Source organism: Pan paniscus, chromosome 17 (assembly GCF_029289425.2).
Source record: "Pan paniscus chromosome 17, NHGRI_mPanPan1-v2.0_pri, whole genome shotgun sequence".
Classification (NCBI taxonomy): domain Eukaryota; kingdom Metazoa; phylum Chordata; class Mammalia; order Primates; family Hominidae; genus Pan; species Pan paniscus.
In genome coordinates, this window is record NC_073266.2 from 64,064,558 (window position 1) to 64,078,531 (window position 13,974).

The 13,974-nt window shown below is 47.3% G+C and overlaps 1 protein-coding gene across 2 annotated transcripts in view; it reads right to left on the reverse strand.

Annotated features, from left to right (window-relative positions):
• The window catches only part of LOXHD1 (lipoxygenase homology PLAT domains 1), a 181,154-nt gene that overhangs the window by 166,452 nt on the left and 728 nt on the right, over positions 1-13,974 (reverse strand). For both annotated transcript variants that reach the window (XM_008955622.4, XM_055102498.2), the window contains exon 2: positions 6,628-6,742. In XM_008955622.4, the coding sequence (XP_008953870.3) occupies positions 6,628-6,742 (115 nt within the window). The remainder of the gene's footprint in view (positions 1-6,627; positions 6,743-13,974) is intronic.

A 13,974-nucleotide genomic window follows, 5' to 3' on the forward strand; every position in this document is an offset into this window, starting at 1 on the left:
AGTCCATGGTCCTGCCATTCCAACAAGAAAGAAAACACTCAACCCCAAACCAACAGCCAGGGAAGTAGGGCAGTGAGGGAAGTGCATCTCTGGCATCCTGCAAATGGTGTGAACAGAAGAAAGTACACCTGAGACATCAGCCATGAGGCAGCCAGGCAAGTCCAGATTCAGGAGCATCCTAAGTACAGTGAGCATAGACACAGGAGGGCTGCAGCAGCCTCGCCACAGAATCCTCTGGGAGCAGAAGTTCGAAGCTCATGTCAACAGCTGTTCCATCCTGTGTGCAGGGCCGGGGCCCCTGCCATTTGAGCCCCAGCCTGCCAGCAGCTCTTGGTGTCCCCAGTTTATCCCACTGGGCTGAGAGCTGCAGGCCTCACTCAGCGCTCTCAGCCAGGACTCTCAGGAACAGCACACAGCTCATGGGAAAGGAAAATCATAGAAGATGTGTGCCATCACAGAAGATTTATCCACCATCGATGTCTTTTAAAATAAAGCGGAAGGGGAAGGGCCTTCTCCCCAAGGCATCAGGCTCAGACTCTCTTGGTAATAGACGGCTTTTAAGGTTCTACAGAACCCAGGAGCTGTGATTCTGTGAACGGACTCATGGTGTCAAACAATCTGCCCTAGGAAGAAGTTTCCTTAACTCCAGACAAAAATGTACATGGAGGCAGCCTTGTCAGGGAAAAGAGACCCCCACAGGATGCATCCTGGGTGCAAAGGATGAGGAGGAGAGAGGCACAGAACCTTCTGAGTTTGCTGGAGTGAAAGGGGTGACACCCAGTCTTGCTGCAGATACCTTAGGAAGGGAGGGAGGAGGCAGGGCAAAGTGCCCAGAGTTTCTACTCCACCATTGGCAAAATAAAGACAGAGAATGTCGACTGTTAGCTCCTGATGAAGAGCAAGGAAAATACAAAGTTTTCTCCACGAAGCACCAGTAAATCCTCCTGCCCAGGAAAATAACTTACCAGACCAAGCACTTAAAGGGAACTAAATCAAACTAGCAATCGTGAGGGTCTGCCTGATGTGGGAATTTCACTTTCAAAGGAGAATAACAACACACCCCATGCTTTCGTTCAGAGTCACAGCAGCTGTCAATAACTTGGAGAATGTGTGGACATTGTTTCTGCACATCAGGATTATATAAATGGGAAACAAAAAAAAAGGAATAAGAGGGCTTTTCTCTTCCAATATATAAGACAAGGCAAGTGATCTTTAGAATAAATAGACAAAGCCTCTCCATCAAATAAACACCCTAAGAAACAGTCACCCTGGGAAGCTATATAATGAAATACTTTGCAACCATTAAAAATCCTATTGTAAAAAAAAATACTTAATGAAACAGAAATAGGTTTATAAGATAGGCTTAAAAGAAAAGGTAGGTTAAGACCAGAATGTACAAACAGAATAATCAATACAAACAGGATACCACCTTCATTTAAAAACAATGGAGTGAGAAGATTTACTTTTAAAAAATCATGTCTAGATGGTGAGGCCATTATGAAGTGTTGGCTCCTTGTTCTTGTCTATATACATTTTTAACTTTCCAAAAGGAACACGTATTGTTTCTGTAATTATGAAAAAAGCACAATCCCATGTTTCAGCAACTCCCCCATCCCCAGCCCAGCCTGCAGGCTGCCTGGATCAAATTCTTTGGAAGCTGTTTGGGAATTACTGGGCTTCATCTTCTGATGGTGCCTGAAATTTTAGAAACAGCCATTGCCAGCAAGTAGGGGAAAAGGAGGGGAAGTATCCCCATTTTTAGCCAAAGACAAGGTGTGACTTGGAAGGAAAGCAGCTGGCTTTCCGGGGTGCTTCTGATGAAAGTTCCAGAAAAGAAGCTCCAGCAGTTGCATTCAGTAAAGGAAAGCTCCAGAAAGGCCCTGCACCCATGACGGTATCATTTAAGAATGTGGCGGATGTGATGGCTTACGCCTATAATCACAGTGCCTCGAGAGGCCGAGGCAGGAGAATCATTTGAGGCTGGGAATTGAAGACCAGCCTGGCCGACATAGCAAGAGATATCTCTACAAAAAAATTTAAAAATTGGCTGGGCCTGGTGGTGTGCACCTGTAGTCTCAGTTACTCAGGAGGCTGAGGCAGGAGAATCACTTGAGCCCAGGAATTTGAGGTTGCAGTGAGTGAGCCTTGATCTTGACACTGCACTCCAGCCTGGGTGACAGAGTGAGACCCTGTCTCTAAAAAAGAAAAAAAAAAATGTGAGTTACCTCCATTACCTTCCAGTGACCAGGCTGAACGTGAATACATACGTTCCAGAGCATTTGTGAAACAATCCACCATGGCACGGCGCTTTATAGTCACTTGCTGGGGGGTGGGGAGGAGCGTATGTGGAAGCAGGGACACCAGGGAGAAGATCCACCAGGATGGACAGAGCAAGAGCAGAGGGAGTGCTCCACGCTGTCTCAGGACTACACTGGAATATTTCTGGGTTCCGCAGTGCTTATGAGATGGACACCAATCTCTTTTTGGAAGACAAGGGGAAGGCTTTCCACATCACAAGAAGAGGAGGAAAGAGTAGCAGAGGCAGGGCTCTTCTGATTCCCTTCACTCAGGGTCAGGGCTGGGATCATCCCAAATAAGCCCCCAACTCAGGATCAGCTTCTGAAATCCTCACATCTGGATTGCAAATGCCTGTGGGTTTCAGAAAACTGGGGGTAGGAAAGAAATAGAAAGGAGAGAGGGTTTCGGGTCAAAGGAAATCTTAGAAATCTTCATGTTTCCTTGCAGAAGCCTGGAGCCTCACCAAGGCCACTGGTTGATTCTCACATAAAGGCTAAGGCAGTGCACAGCCCCTGCCATTCAGCAGGAACCCCCACACGGAGATCCTTTACAGGCTGCACGGGGCATTTTTGCCATCAGCCAGCAGAGCCATCAGGCTAAAATGCCAGGCATTCTCTGACACGCTCAGATGGTGAATTTTCAACCAAATAACCATGTTCCAGACGATACATGAGATCCCATCCTTTTGCCATATTCTGAACACATGACTCAGAGCTGGAGGTGGCCCTGGTTAATGGGGAAGAGTGCGAGGAAACCCAGAAGATGGGGCCTTCTTCTGGCAGCCACTGCTGTGGATGCTTAACTGGGGTGGGGTCGGGGTAGAGGTTCACTAATGGGGGAATCTAAGTCCACTGAGTACCAAGGAATGTAGGCACCAGACCACAAAGGCAAAGAAAATCAGCGCTGGTACTGAAGTTCCTCTTGGAGAAGGAATTATTCTGTACTAGGAAAAAAAAAATCCTAATACAGCATTTGGGAGTGAAAGTGAAGACCTGGGGAACAGAAGGAAAGGCACAAGAATGACAAGAATTGAGGGGTGAGAAAGAAGAAAGAGAATGTGGGAGAAGCAGGAGGGAGAGGTGGGATGAGACATGGTGAGAGATCACGGAGGACAGGTCAGGAGAAACTCCATGAAAGAGGATGGCCGAGCTGTAAGACTGAGGCTCTAATATTCCTTTTTAAGTTGTTTGCATTGCTGCAGTGTGAACTCTCTCTGGGGCCAGGGGCTATCAGTGAAGTGTGTTACACACAAATATGCATGTGTGTGTGTATTATGGGTGAGCAAGGAAAATGCAGTTGGTTCTAGCTGCCCCTGGAGGTTTGGGTTTGGATAACACAGTGTGGAGGGGATGGGAGGGCAGCAGACAGTGAGGTGCGAGGAGACTGTGGGACCAGTGGACATTCTCAGCCAGATCCCAGGATGGGGTGGGGCAGCCAATGGCCTGAGATAACTGCATCTAGACCTCACGGAGCAAGGGGACCTCAGCTGCCATATGTTCTGGGTTGCATGGGCAGCCTGGAATTCCTCAGAAAGCAATGCCCCTCCCAGACCTGCAGTTTCCATCTTGAATAGAAAGGTCTTAGATAGCAAGGACCATGTCCTTCAATGCTCTTTGAAGGCCTTTTCTCAGTTCTTGTCACAGCCAGACTCTGGCCTCCTCCTTCCCCACTCGTCCTGCTCACTGTGCTCAGATGATCTCTGTTGATACGGTAAGTTGAAACTCCACCGGTCAGCTTTCCAGCAAGGCCTTCTTCAGCCTGGCCTTCCAGACCTTTCTGACTTTCCCCCTCCCTGCCCATCAACATGGCCCCACATTCCCAGCCACAGGCCTCCTCTGCCCCCATCAGCCCGCAGCGCTCATTGCTGCCTCCAGACTTTGGCAATCTGTTCCCCTCAGTCTAAAGGACCCTCTTTCTTCCTCTCTCATCTGAGTTATTTTCACCACTTAAGACCCAGATTAAGTGTCTGTCCCTTTAAAGTCTCGCTCTAGCCACACTGATACCACTGGCCTTTGCCGAGCTCTGACTATATACACAGAACTGGGAGAGATGCTGGCAGCACAGAGCAGACCTCCCCCCAGGCCATCCTCCAGCTCCCTCCATCCCTCCTCGAAGCCCCTCTCCAGCCCCACAGCTGGAACTCCGAACTGTGTCCCCATCACTGAGACCACCCATTCTGCTCTAGAGCACTCCTGACCAGCTGGATTGGGGCCCTGGCCAGACCTATGCTCTTGCTGCCCAACCTGGAACATGGTCCAGATATAGGCAGAGACTACCACCAGTCTCTGGGGCCAACCCCTGGGGTAATTGGGGAGGGTCGATTCCCATCCTCAGGGCTGCCCAGGAGAAGCTGGCTGCCCCATGGGATCTCAGCAAAGCCAGGAGGCCCCTGCCCTGCCAGCTCATTCATGCCCTAGACCCCCTTCAGACCCCATGAGAGGGAAGGCTGGAACCCGAACTCCTGGGAATGGAGGCTCAGTGGAAATCCATGCCATGTTATAAAGGGTGGCTCAGGGGCCCTTCCTGAGAAGACCTTTTGACAAATGAAAAAGGGGAAGAATCTGAGGATGTTGAATGTGTGAAGGGAGGGAAGGCAGTGAGGACCACCATCAAAGGAGAAAAGGATTCATTTTGTTTTAAAAGGAAAAGCTGGGAACTTCAGAAACCAACCGGGCAACTCCCTAGTGTTTGAGGCTTCTCCCTACAGCAGGGCACTCTGGGAACACATGGCAAAGAGGATGGAGGTTTCATGTATTCTCTTTACCGTGCCCACATCATCGGACGGAAAGACTTCTGCAAGCGAGTCAAACTGCCGTGTAAGCGGTACAAGAAGGCAGGTACCCTGTTCTGTGGAAATGGATAGAATGGGACGTTATACCTGCCTCAATGCAGCAGCATGGACGCTATAGCCCATGTCACGTGGGGCCTGGCCAGCCCCCAAGGTACAGGGTGCAGGGATCTCCTGGCTTCTACAGCTTCCTCTGCCAGCCCTGGAAGTGGCAGGTCATTAACCCCAGGGTCACAATCTGGAGCCCCAGGATGTCTTAAGGAGCATCTTCCTGGGACACACTCCCTTAAGGAACACACTCCCTGGGACCATAGGGCCATGTGGTCAAGGGAAATGTCTACATCAATAATGTGAGGTTTGAAGGCCAGGCATAGTGGCTCACACCTGTAATCCTGGCACTTTGGGAGGCTGAAACGGGCAGATCACTTAAAGCCAGGAGTTCAAGACCAGCCTTGCCAACATGGTGAAACCCCGTTTCTATTAAAAATATGAAAAATTAGCCAGTTATGGTGGCACACACCTGTAGTCCCAGCTACTCCGGAGGCTGAGGCAGGAGAATCGCTTGAACCTGGGAGGTGGAGGTTGCAGTCAGTTGAGATTGCACCACCGCACTCCAGCCTGGGCGACAGAGCGAGACTCCATCTCAAAACAAAACAAAACAAAAACAAAAACAAGAAACAATCAAACAAAAAAAAACGTGGGGTTTAAGGACGAGCTTCACCATTGAAAAGCTCCATGACTCTGAGCTACTCATGCCTTTCCAGGCTTCGGTTTCCCCATGAGCAGATTAGAATAGAGCAGCAGTTTTCAAATGTTTCATGGACTCAGACCAGCTGATCAATTCTGTTCCATTCAGCACAGTTTGAAAACCAGCTGAACAGACCACTCCTGAGGCCCAAAACGTCTCTGAAATTCCATTCGTCTGCTAACGTGTTCTCAGGTTTTGCATGTATGTTGGTGTATGCGTGCATGCAGTGGGGGAAAGGAGCCGAAGGAGACAACGGTCCCAACTCTCACTAGTTATAATAAAAAAGAGCACACAAGGCATACACACGCACGAGCACACACACAAGCAATCCCTGCGGCTAGCTGAGTGTGCAATGGCTGGCAGGCAGGTTTAACACAACACTGGTCCCTGGTGAGACCTTGTATTTTATGCTCACAGCTCCCTCAGATGTATGGTCTTCCCGATATCTGTGTGATGATATATGAGGCAACCAAGGCCCCGAGTGCAGAGAGACTGGGCCAAAGTCACACGGAACTAAGGAACAGCTAATATGGGACAGCTAATGTGGATTCTTGGGAATTCTGAGATCCATAGGAGGCATTACCGTCCAAAAGAATCAAGAGAGGAGCTGAGGGAGGTGCACCGGGGGATCCCCGGCTGGTACACGGTCTGTCATTAGCAGAGGCTTCATACCACTTAATAACCTGTGGTCAGATGTGCCTTCTCCCCAGAGAAGCAGGCCACCCTTGGGTCCCAGAACCTAATCAACAGGACTAATGGCCCAGGATCCCACCAAGGCCAAGTGGGTACTCACTTGCTGGTGAGCTGGAGCTTGGGAGAGAGCCCATTCTCTCCAAAAAGCGTGATGAAGACATTGGCATCCGTCCCTGCACCGCGAACATCCCCCGTGGCTGTGACCACTTCATACACTGGAGGAGGAGAGGAGGAGACAGATTGCAGGCTCAGAAAAAAACCGGAATCCTGTGTGGGCCTGGAGAATCCAGCCCTTGCTGGGGAGGCCCAAGCACAAAGGACTCTTGGAATCCCTGCTGCATCCTGTAGGCCTCTGAGCCATGGTGAGACCCACGATATGTCCTGCTGCAAGATCAAAACTTCACATTTAAACCATGCACTCGTTTTGCACACGAGGAGGCTGAGGGCAAGAGGGCAGGTCCTGCACGGTATCAACACCAGAGCCCGGCCCAAAGCCTCCAGATGCCCATTCTGTAATCTTTCCAGCACAACACACTGATACCCTCCTAGACATGGCCTTCTTCAGAGCCTGCACCCAGCTCCCAGCTTCCTCTCTGCCCTCTACACAAGGTGACTGTGGCCAGCCCTCACCTCCCATGACCTCCTGGGCACTGACATTTCAGTCTCAGAATAAGCCGTCCCAGGGCTGGGTGTGCAGAGCTTTGCAGGGGGTCCTTCTGTGGCAGAGGCTCTGATTTCTCTCTCCTCAAACCCTTGAAGCTTATTCTGTTTACTGTCAACACCTTTCTTATTCAGGGCATCAGTACAATTATAGCCCTATCCACTTCCTGGAGAGAGAAGGCAAGAATGCATCTGGATTCTTAGAGACAGCAGAATCTACTCTAGCCAAGTGAAGCAAGCAGGATGCAATAGAGATATTAGAAGGCTTGCAGAAGTTTTGGAAAGGCTGGAGGCATGTGCTCTATACCCATTTCCAGAAGCAACTCCTGGAATCACAGCACAGAACTAGCCTGGGGAAGGTTGCTGCCACCAGCCACCCCAGAGCCACATCCCCTCCGCCAAGAGCAGAAAACAGCCCACCATCACCTCCCTGTCCTTCTGCTACTCATGTCTCCAAAATAATTCCTTGTCCCCAGCTCATTCCATTATGAGATTTTCACTTCTGAGTCAAAATCTTGCACTGGAACAGCCAGTTCTGGAAATCTAAGGTACATGTCTGTACCAAAGTAGGCTGAGAAAATAATAATTCCACATTGGGAAGACGGAATTTACAATGTGGAGAGTCAGCAAAATGTGGGGAGGGTGTTTTAAATATTTGGGGCATATGATCTATGTCCACCACATCACTGGATTGTATTAATACAAGTACTTAATAATTGTAGTAATAAACAACATTGAGTCGTTGCTTACTGTATGCCCTGAGCTAAGGGCTTACATATATGATTGTACCTGATTATCACGGTAAACCTATAGTTATTTCTACTTCCGGTCTTTTCAGAGCAGATCCCCAACCAGATGCTGAGTATACTTGAGTGGCCCCAAAGACGCCCAGCTGATTAGGAGGATATTTTGAAGTTAGACATTCATTATTCAAACCTGTCAATTCAGAGCCCATTCCACAGAGGGCACAAGTGGCAAAGTGTGAGGGAGAATGGGGGAGGAAGGAAAAACATAAATAACGTGGAGTGTTGTGTGCTAGGCACCTTGGCAGGTACTTTACAGATATCATTCATACTTCAGCATGCCCAGAGCCAGTGTGGGCTGGTAGAAAGTACTGGACTCCAGTGCCACAGAGACCTGGATGCAGCCATTGGCTCCTCCACTTTGAGCAAGGTGACCCTGGACAAGTGCCAGCCTCTCTTAACACCTGAACGATCTTACCTGGTTTGCAGGGCATTCTGGGGATTAGAGATGATGTATGGAAAGCCTCTGGCACACAGAAGAAACTCAACAAATAGTAACCTGGTTTTAAAACTATTGTTCATACGGAAAAGCCTATTTCAACTTTGAGAGCTAAGAGTTTGTTCTTTTGGCAGATTAGATGTAGCTCAACTAACATGCACACGATCCACAGATATTTCAGGAGCCCTTCAGGAGACCTCTCATTCTCATGTGGTCCTTACAGGCCTGTGAGGCACCAGGATCAGGAGTGTTTTGGGGTGAGTGGACCTTTTGATCTCCTTGGTTCTGATGAAGGTCCCCATCGAGGCACCATTAGGGGGAGAAAAGCAGCCATATATTTGCACAGCTCCTTGTCTCTTGTGATAACCAAAGCCTTAATTCTTAATAGTCTATACCACAGGGAGGCTGATCAACCCCCGGAGCCCACTCCTGACTCCTCTCAGCACAGACCTGGGACCTGACATGTTGCCCACACAGCTTGCACATAAAGGCATTTCCAAACCAAATGCCCACAGGATTTCCAGCCTGGTGGAAATTCTAGAGCCACACCACATGAGAGAAGACATAGACACCGGAGAATGCTTGGTTTGGAGAAAAGGAGAGGAGCATTGGAGAGGCATAGGAGAGGAATGAAAAACTAGTCAATAGTTGATTCTGGGATGCACAGCTACTTCTTAAATGGACACAAACCATTAAAAAAAACTGACAAATTGGACTTCATTAAAATTGAGACCATCGAGAGAAAGGCAAGCCAGAGACTAGGGAAGGTATTTGGAATGCGTATATCCAACAAAGCACTCAGAGCCAGAAGATACCAAAAATTCACATCAATCAATAAGTAAAGGAGGGAACCACACTACTTTTTCAATGGGCAACAAGTTTTTAAGAAGATAAGTGTACACTTAATACCCAGAATTTCCACTTTTAACTCTTTACTCAAGAGAAATGAAAGTATGTTCCCACAAAGACCTGCACACAAATGTTCATAACAGCTTTATTCCCAATAGACCCAAACTGGAAACACCCTAAACGTCCATCAACAGGGGCATAGATAAATGAACTGTGGTATATCCATACAACAGAATGCTACTCAGCAATAAAACAAAATGAACTCCTGATGCACAATGCAGATGACTCGCAAGTGCATTCTATGCAGAAGTCAAACACAAAACACAACATACTTATCATGTCATTTATATGAAACTCTAGAAGAGATCAATCTAATCTATTGTAGCAGGAAGCAGAAATGTGGTTGCCTGGGGTCAGAAGTAGGGGGGATTGACTGGGAAGGAACACAGGGAACCCTTGAGGGCCAATTTAAATGGTCCATGAATTCATTTCCTAGTGGATGCAAGAATGTAGAACTCACCAAACAGAACATTTAAAATAGGTGCATTTTATTATAAATAAATTATACCTCAAGGAAGTTGAAAAATGGACAAAAGACTCAAACAGACATACCACAAAAGAGGATAGCCACATAGCCAATAGACATATGGAAAAGTTCTCTGCCTATTTATCAGGGAAATGCAAATTAAAACTACAATGAGACACTGCCATGTACCCACCAGAATGGCTAAAAATAAGAAGACTGACAATACCAAGTATGGGCAAGAAGGTGGAGCCATTGTCACTCTCATACATGTAAATTGATCCAAGCACTGGTAACTAAACATATGCTCACTTGTGACCCAGCAATTCCACTTCCAATTATAAATCTAAGAGAAACAAGTACATGTGTTCATCAGAATATGTGTACCAGATTTGTAGTAGCTTGACTTGTAATAGCAAAAAAACAAAAACAAAAACAAAAACAAAACCCCAGAAATAACCCAGCTGTTCATTGACAATGGAATGGCTAAGTAGACAGTGGTGTATGTATCAAATGCAATAGTAATCAGCAATAAAAAAGAACAAACTATATATTGTGTCACACGTGGATAAATCAGATATAACGCTGAAAGAAAAGCTAGACCCACACAAATGTGCACACTGTATGGTTCCACTTAAAAGTTCAAGAACAGGCCAGGAGCGGTAGCTCACACTTGTAATCCTAGCACTTTGGGAGGCCGAGACAGGCAGGTCATGAGGTCAGTTCAAGACCAGGCTGACCAACGTGGTGAAACCCCGTCTCTACTAAAAATACAAAAATTAGCCAGGCGTGGTGGCGCACACCTATGATTCCAGCTACTCAGGAGGCTGAGGCAGGAGAATTGCTTGAACCTGGGAGGCAGAGGTTGCAGTGAGGCAAGATCACGCCACTGCACTCCAGCCTGGGTGACAGAGCGAGATTCCATCTCAAAAAAAAAAAAAAAAAAGTTTAAGAACAGGAAAAAGACTAATCTATGATGACAGAATCGGGAGATTTGTTGTCTCTGAGAAGGGGTGTGAAGGAGCATTCTGGGGGCTGGAAATATTTCATATTCTGATCTGAATACTGGTTGCACAAGTATGTGTATATGTAAACATACCTTCATAAGTTTTGTACTGTATATACAATATTGTTCAATTTTAAAATTTTAACTTAAAGAAAAACTCAATTCAAATAACTGAAGAACTGTCTTGTAGAAGACAGATACCTTGTGGAGGACACAGAATTCTGTTGAACTCCAGATGGGAAGACCCCAACTAATAAAGTTTCCAAGTCAGCCAAACAATTGTCAATCTGTTGCTCTTAGCAACAGCCCAGCACATGAGAGATATTCAAATAATTATCTGGATGAATGATCATATGAATGAATGAAACAATCAATGAATAAATATGGAACAAAACTGACCAGGATTTGAAGCCCAGTTCTACCATTATTGGCTATGTGATTTCAACCAAATGGTTTACTAAGCTTCAATTTCCTCATCTCTGAAGTAGGAATAAATTCTTCCTTGAAGGACTGTGATAAGGATTAAGTAAAATAGCTTTCAACACTTAAACTCATTGACCTAGAATTTACATTCCTGGGAATTTACCTTATACACATTCTTCCACAGTTGCATGAAAAGATAGGCATTTCATAAGTGGTTACTATCATCATCATCACCATTGCTATAGTTTGAATGTGTCCCCTCCAAAATTCAGGTGTTTCCATTGTGACAGTATTAAGGGGTGGGGCCTTTAAGAGGTGATTAGGCCATGAGAGCTTCCCCCTCGTGAAAGGGATTAGGTGCCCTTATAAAGGGGCTTGTCCTTCTGCCTATTGCCATGTGGGAACACAGCAAGAAAGTTCTCACCAGATACTGGCACCTTGATCTTGGACTTCTCAGCCTCCAGAACTTTTGAGGAAGAAAAAAAAATATGTTCTTTATAAATCACCAGTCTCAGGTATTCTGGCATAGCAGCACCAATGGACTAAGAGAGAAATCATTGCTATCATTTCCATTGACAACATCCCCAAGGAAGCTGCCTTGGAAAATTGCATCCCAACAGATGCTGGGGGACTCCTGTCTAGGATGCAGGAGAGGAGATGCCTCCGGGGCTGGAAGCCTGTGCAGGGTGGCCTCTGAGGCCCCTTCTACTCTCCAGTTCTGGAATGAGTTATTCTTCCCATCATGGGCCCTGTCTTAGGAGAGAGAGCAATATGCCAGGTTCAGCCTGCCCTCAAAGCATTGAGGGAGATGCTCTCCTCCCTCTGGTTATTGGGGAACCCTAGGGTAGCCAGAAGGTAGCCTAAGAAGAGAGAAGGAACACCAAGGCTTTTCTTCCCCCCTTCTTCCTCCCCATCACACTCATCAAGACTCTCCACGTAACACCAGAGCCCAGAGTTCAAAGGAAGTGGGGGAACCGTTGTTCTAGCACTGAGAGGGTGACAATGACAGTACAGCTGGAGCTCAGCATGTGACCACCGTTAGCATCATCCACATTTATAGGCAGTACCCTGCAACAGACAGGAGAATCCATGATTCCCTTAGAAATGTCAGCGTGGCACCCACCTCCACTTGCTCTTCTCCAGCTATTTTTACCACAGTCAAAATCGGGCAGTACAAGACCAAGGACCAGCCAGACCCACTGGATTCAAATCCTAACTCTGCTATTTACTAGCTGTGTGATCTTGGGCAAGTTACTTAACTTCTCTGTGCTTCAGATTCCTCATCTGAAAAAAAAGGATAACACATCTGCCTCAATGTGTCATCATGAAGATGAAATTGGTTAACATGAATAAAGTGCTTAACTCAGTGCTTGGTGCATGGTGCATGATCCTATTTGGCAGCATCATGAGATGAAATGGGGCGCTTGCCTCGAAAAAGATATTTGAGGTTCTTGTTGTCCATCCTGTTTGTGACCTTGCTCAAGTACTTAATGTCTCAGGGCCTCAGTCTTTAACTTGTGAAGTGGTACTGATCTGCCTGCCTTGACTATGCTCAGGGATCTTAAGGATCAAACATGAGAACATTAGTAAAAAGGCTTCTGAAAGGATAAAAAGGAGAACGATCATTATGGCCACACTGACGCATGCAGAGCCCGTAAACAAAAGTCAACAGTGTGCTGCTGGCTGTGAGAGGTTCTAGAATGATCTCACCAACAGTCACGTGGCTGGGGAGAATCACCTGGGAAGCCAAGCACACATGGTGGGGATGCTGCCCTGATGTCTCACCTCCCAGCCCCTCCCCTCACTAGAGGGTCAGAGCTTGAGGCACATGTACTGTTAGAAGGTGGCGGATGCTTCCTTTTTCCTGGGCCCACTTCCTCCTACTACAGCCCCCCCTTCTACCCTTGGAGGTACCCAGGATTCTGTACCTGGAAAGGGGCCACAGCCTTCCTGACCTCAGCTGAGACTACCTCCTCTAAGCCCGGGACTGTGCAGGGGCTGAATGATGAGGACTAAAGACAAGTACAGCAAGGCCCCACCCTCACGGAGTTTAGGGTGACTGTGGCTGCAAGCCGGACACAGCCGGACAAGCTTTGCAGGAAACAATGGAACAATTATGAATTGGATGTAATCAGGGAACTCATGGTGGACTGGAATCAAGGAGGGCTTCATGGAAGAGATGGGATCAGAACTGGGCTTTCAAAGTGAGGACAGGAAGAGGGAGAAGGGAAGACAAACAAGGCCATGGGCAGGCACAGAGCACACATTCAATAAATACTTGCTGAATGAATGAATGAGTGAATGCATGGATGACTATGGCACTTACGGGGACTGGTGAGCCACTTTGGAGTCAGCACTGAGAATTTAAATGGCTTCAGAGACTAGGCAGGCAGCACTGATGAGTAAACCAGACCTAGTATGAGATGACAGGGAGTGGTGGAGGCTGTGATAAGCTGGACGTCCACAGCCTATTGGCATTCACAGAAAAAAGGATTTCAAAACGCTGGAAAGGAAAAAAACAACTTAAACTGCCGGCCAAAACCAGCTCTAGGGTCACAGTTCACTTCTTTGGTTTACCTGGCAAGGAGTTAGAGCAATTTCAAGCAGGTCTCATGTGGCCCAGAGAAAGATGAGACTAGAAGGACAAGGCCCTGGGGTCCAGAGCACCGGCCGCCTTCGACATATGGGATGGACATCTCCTTGCAAAGCCCCAGGCTCCCTGTCTCCATCAGCCACATTGGGCA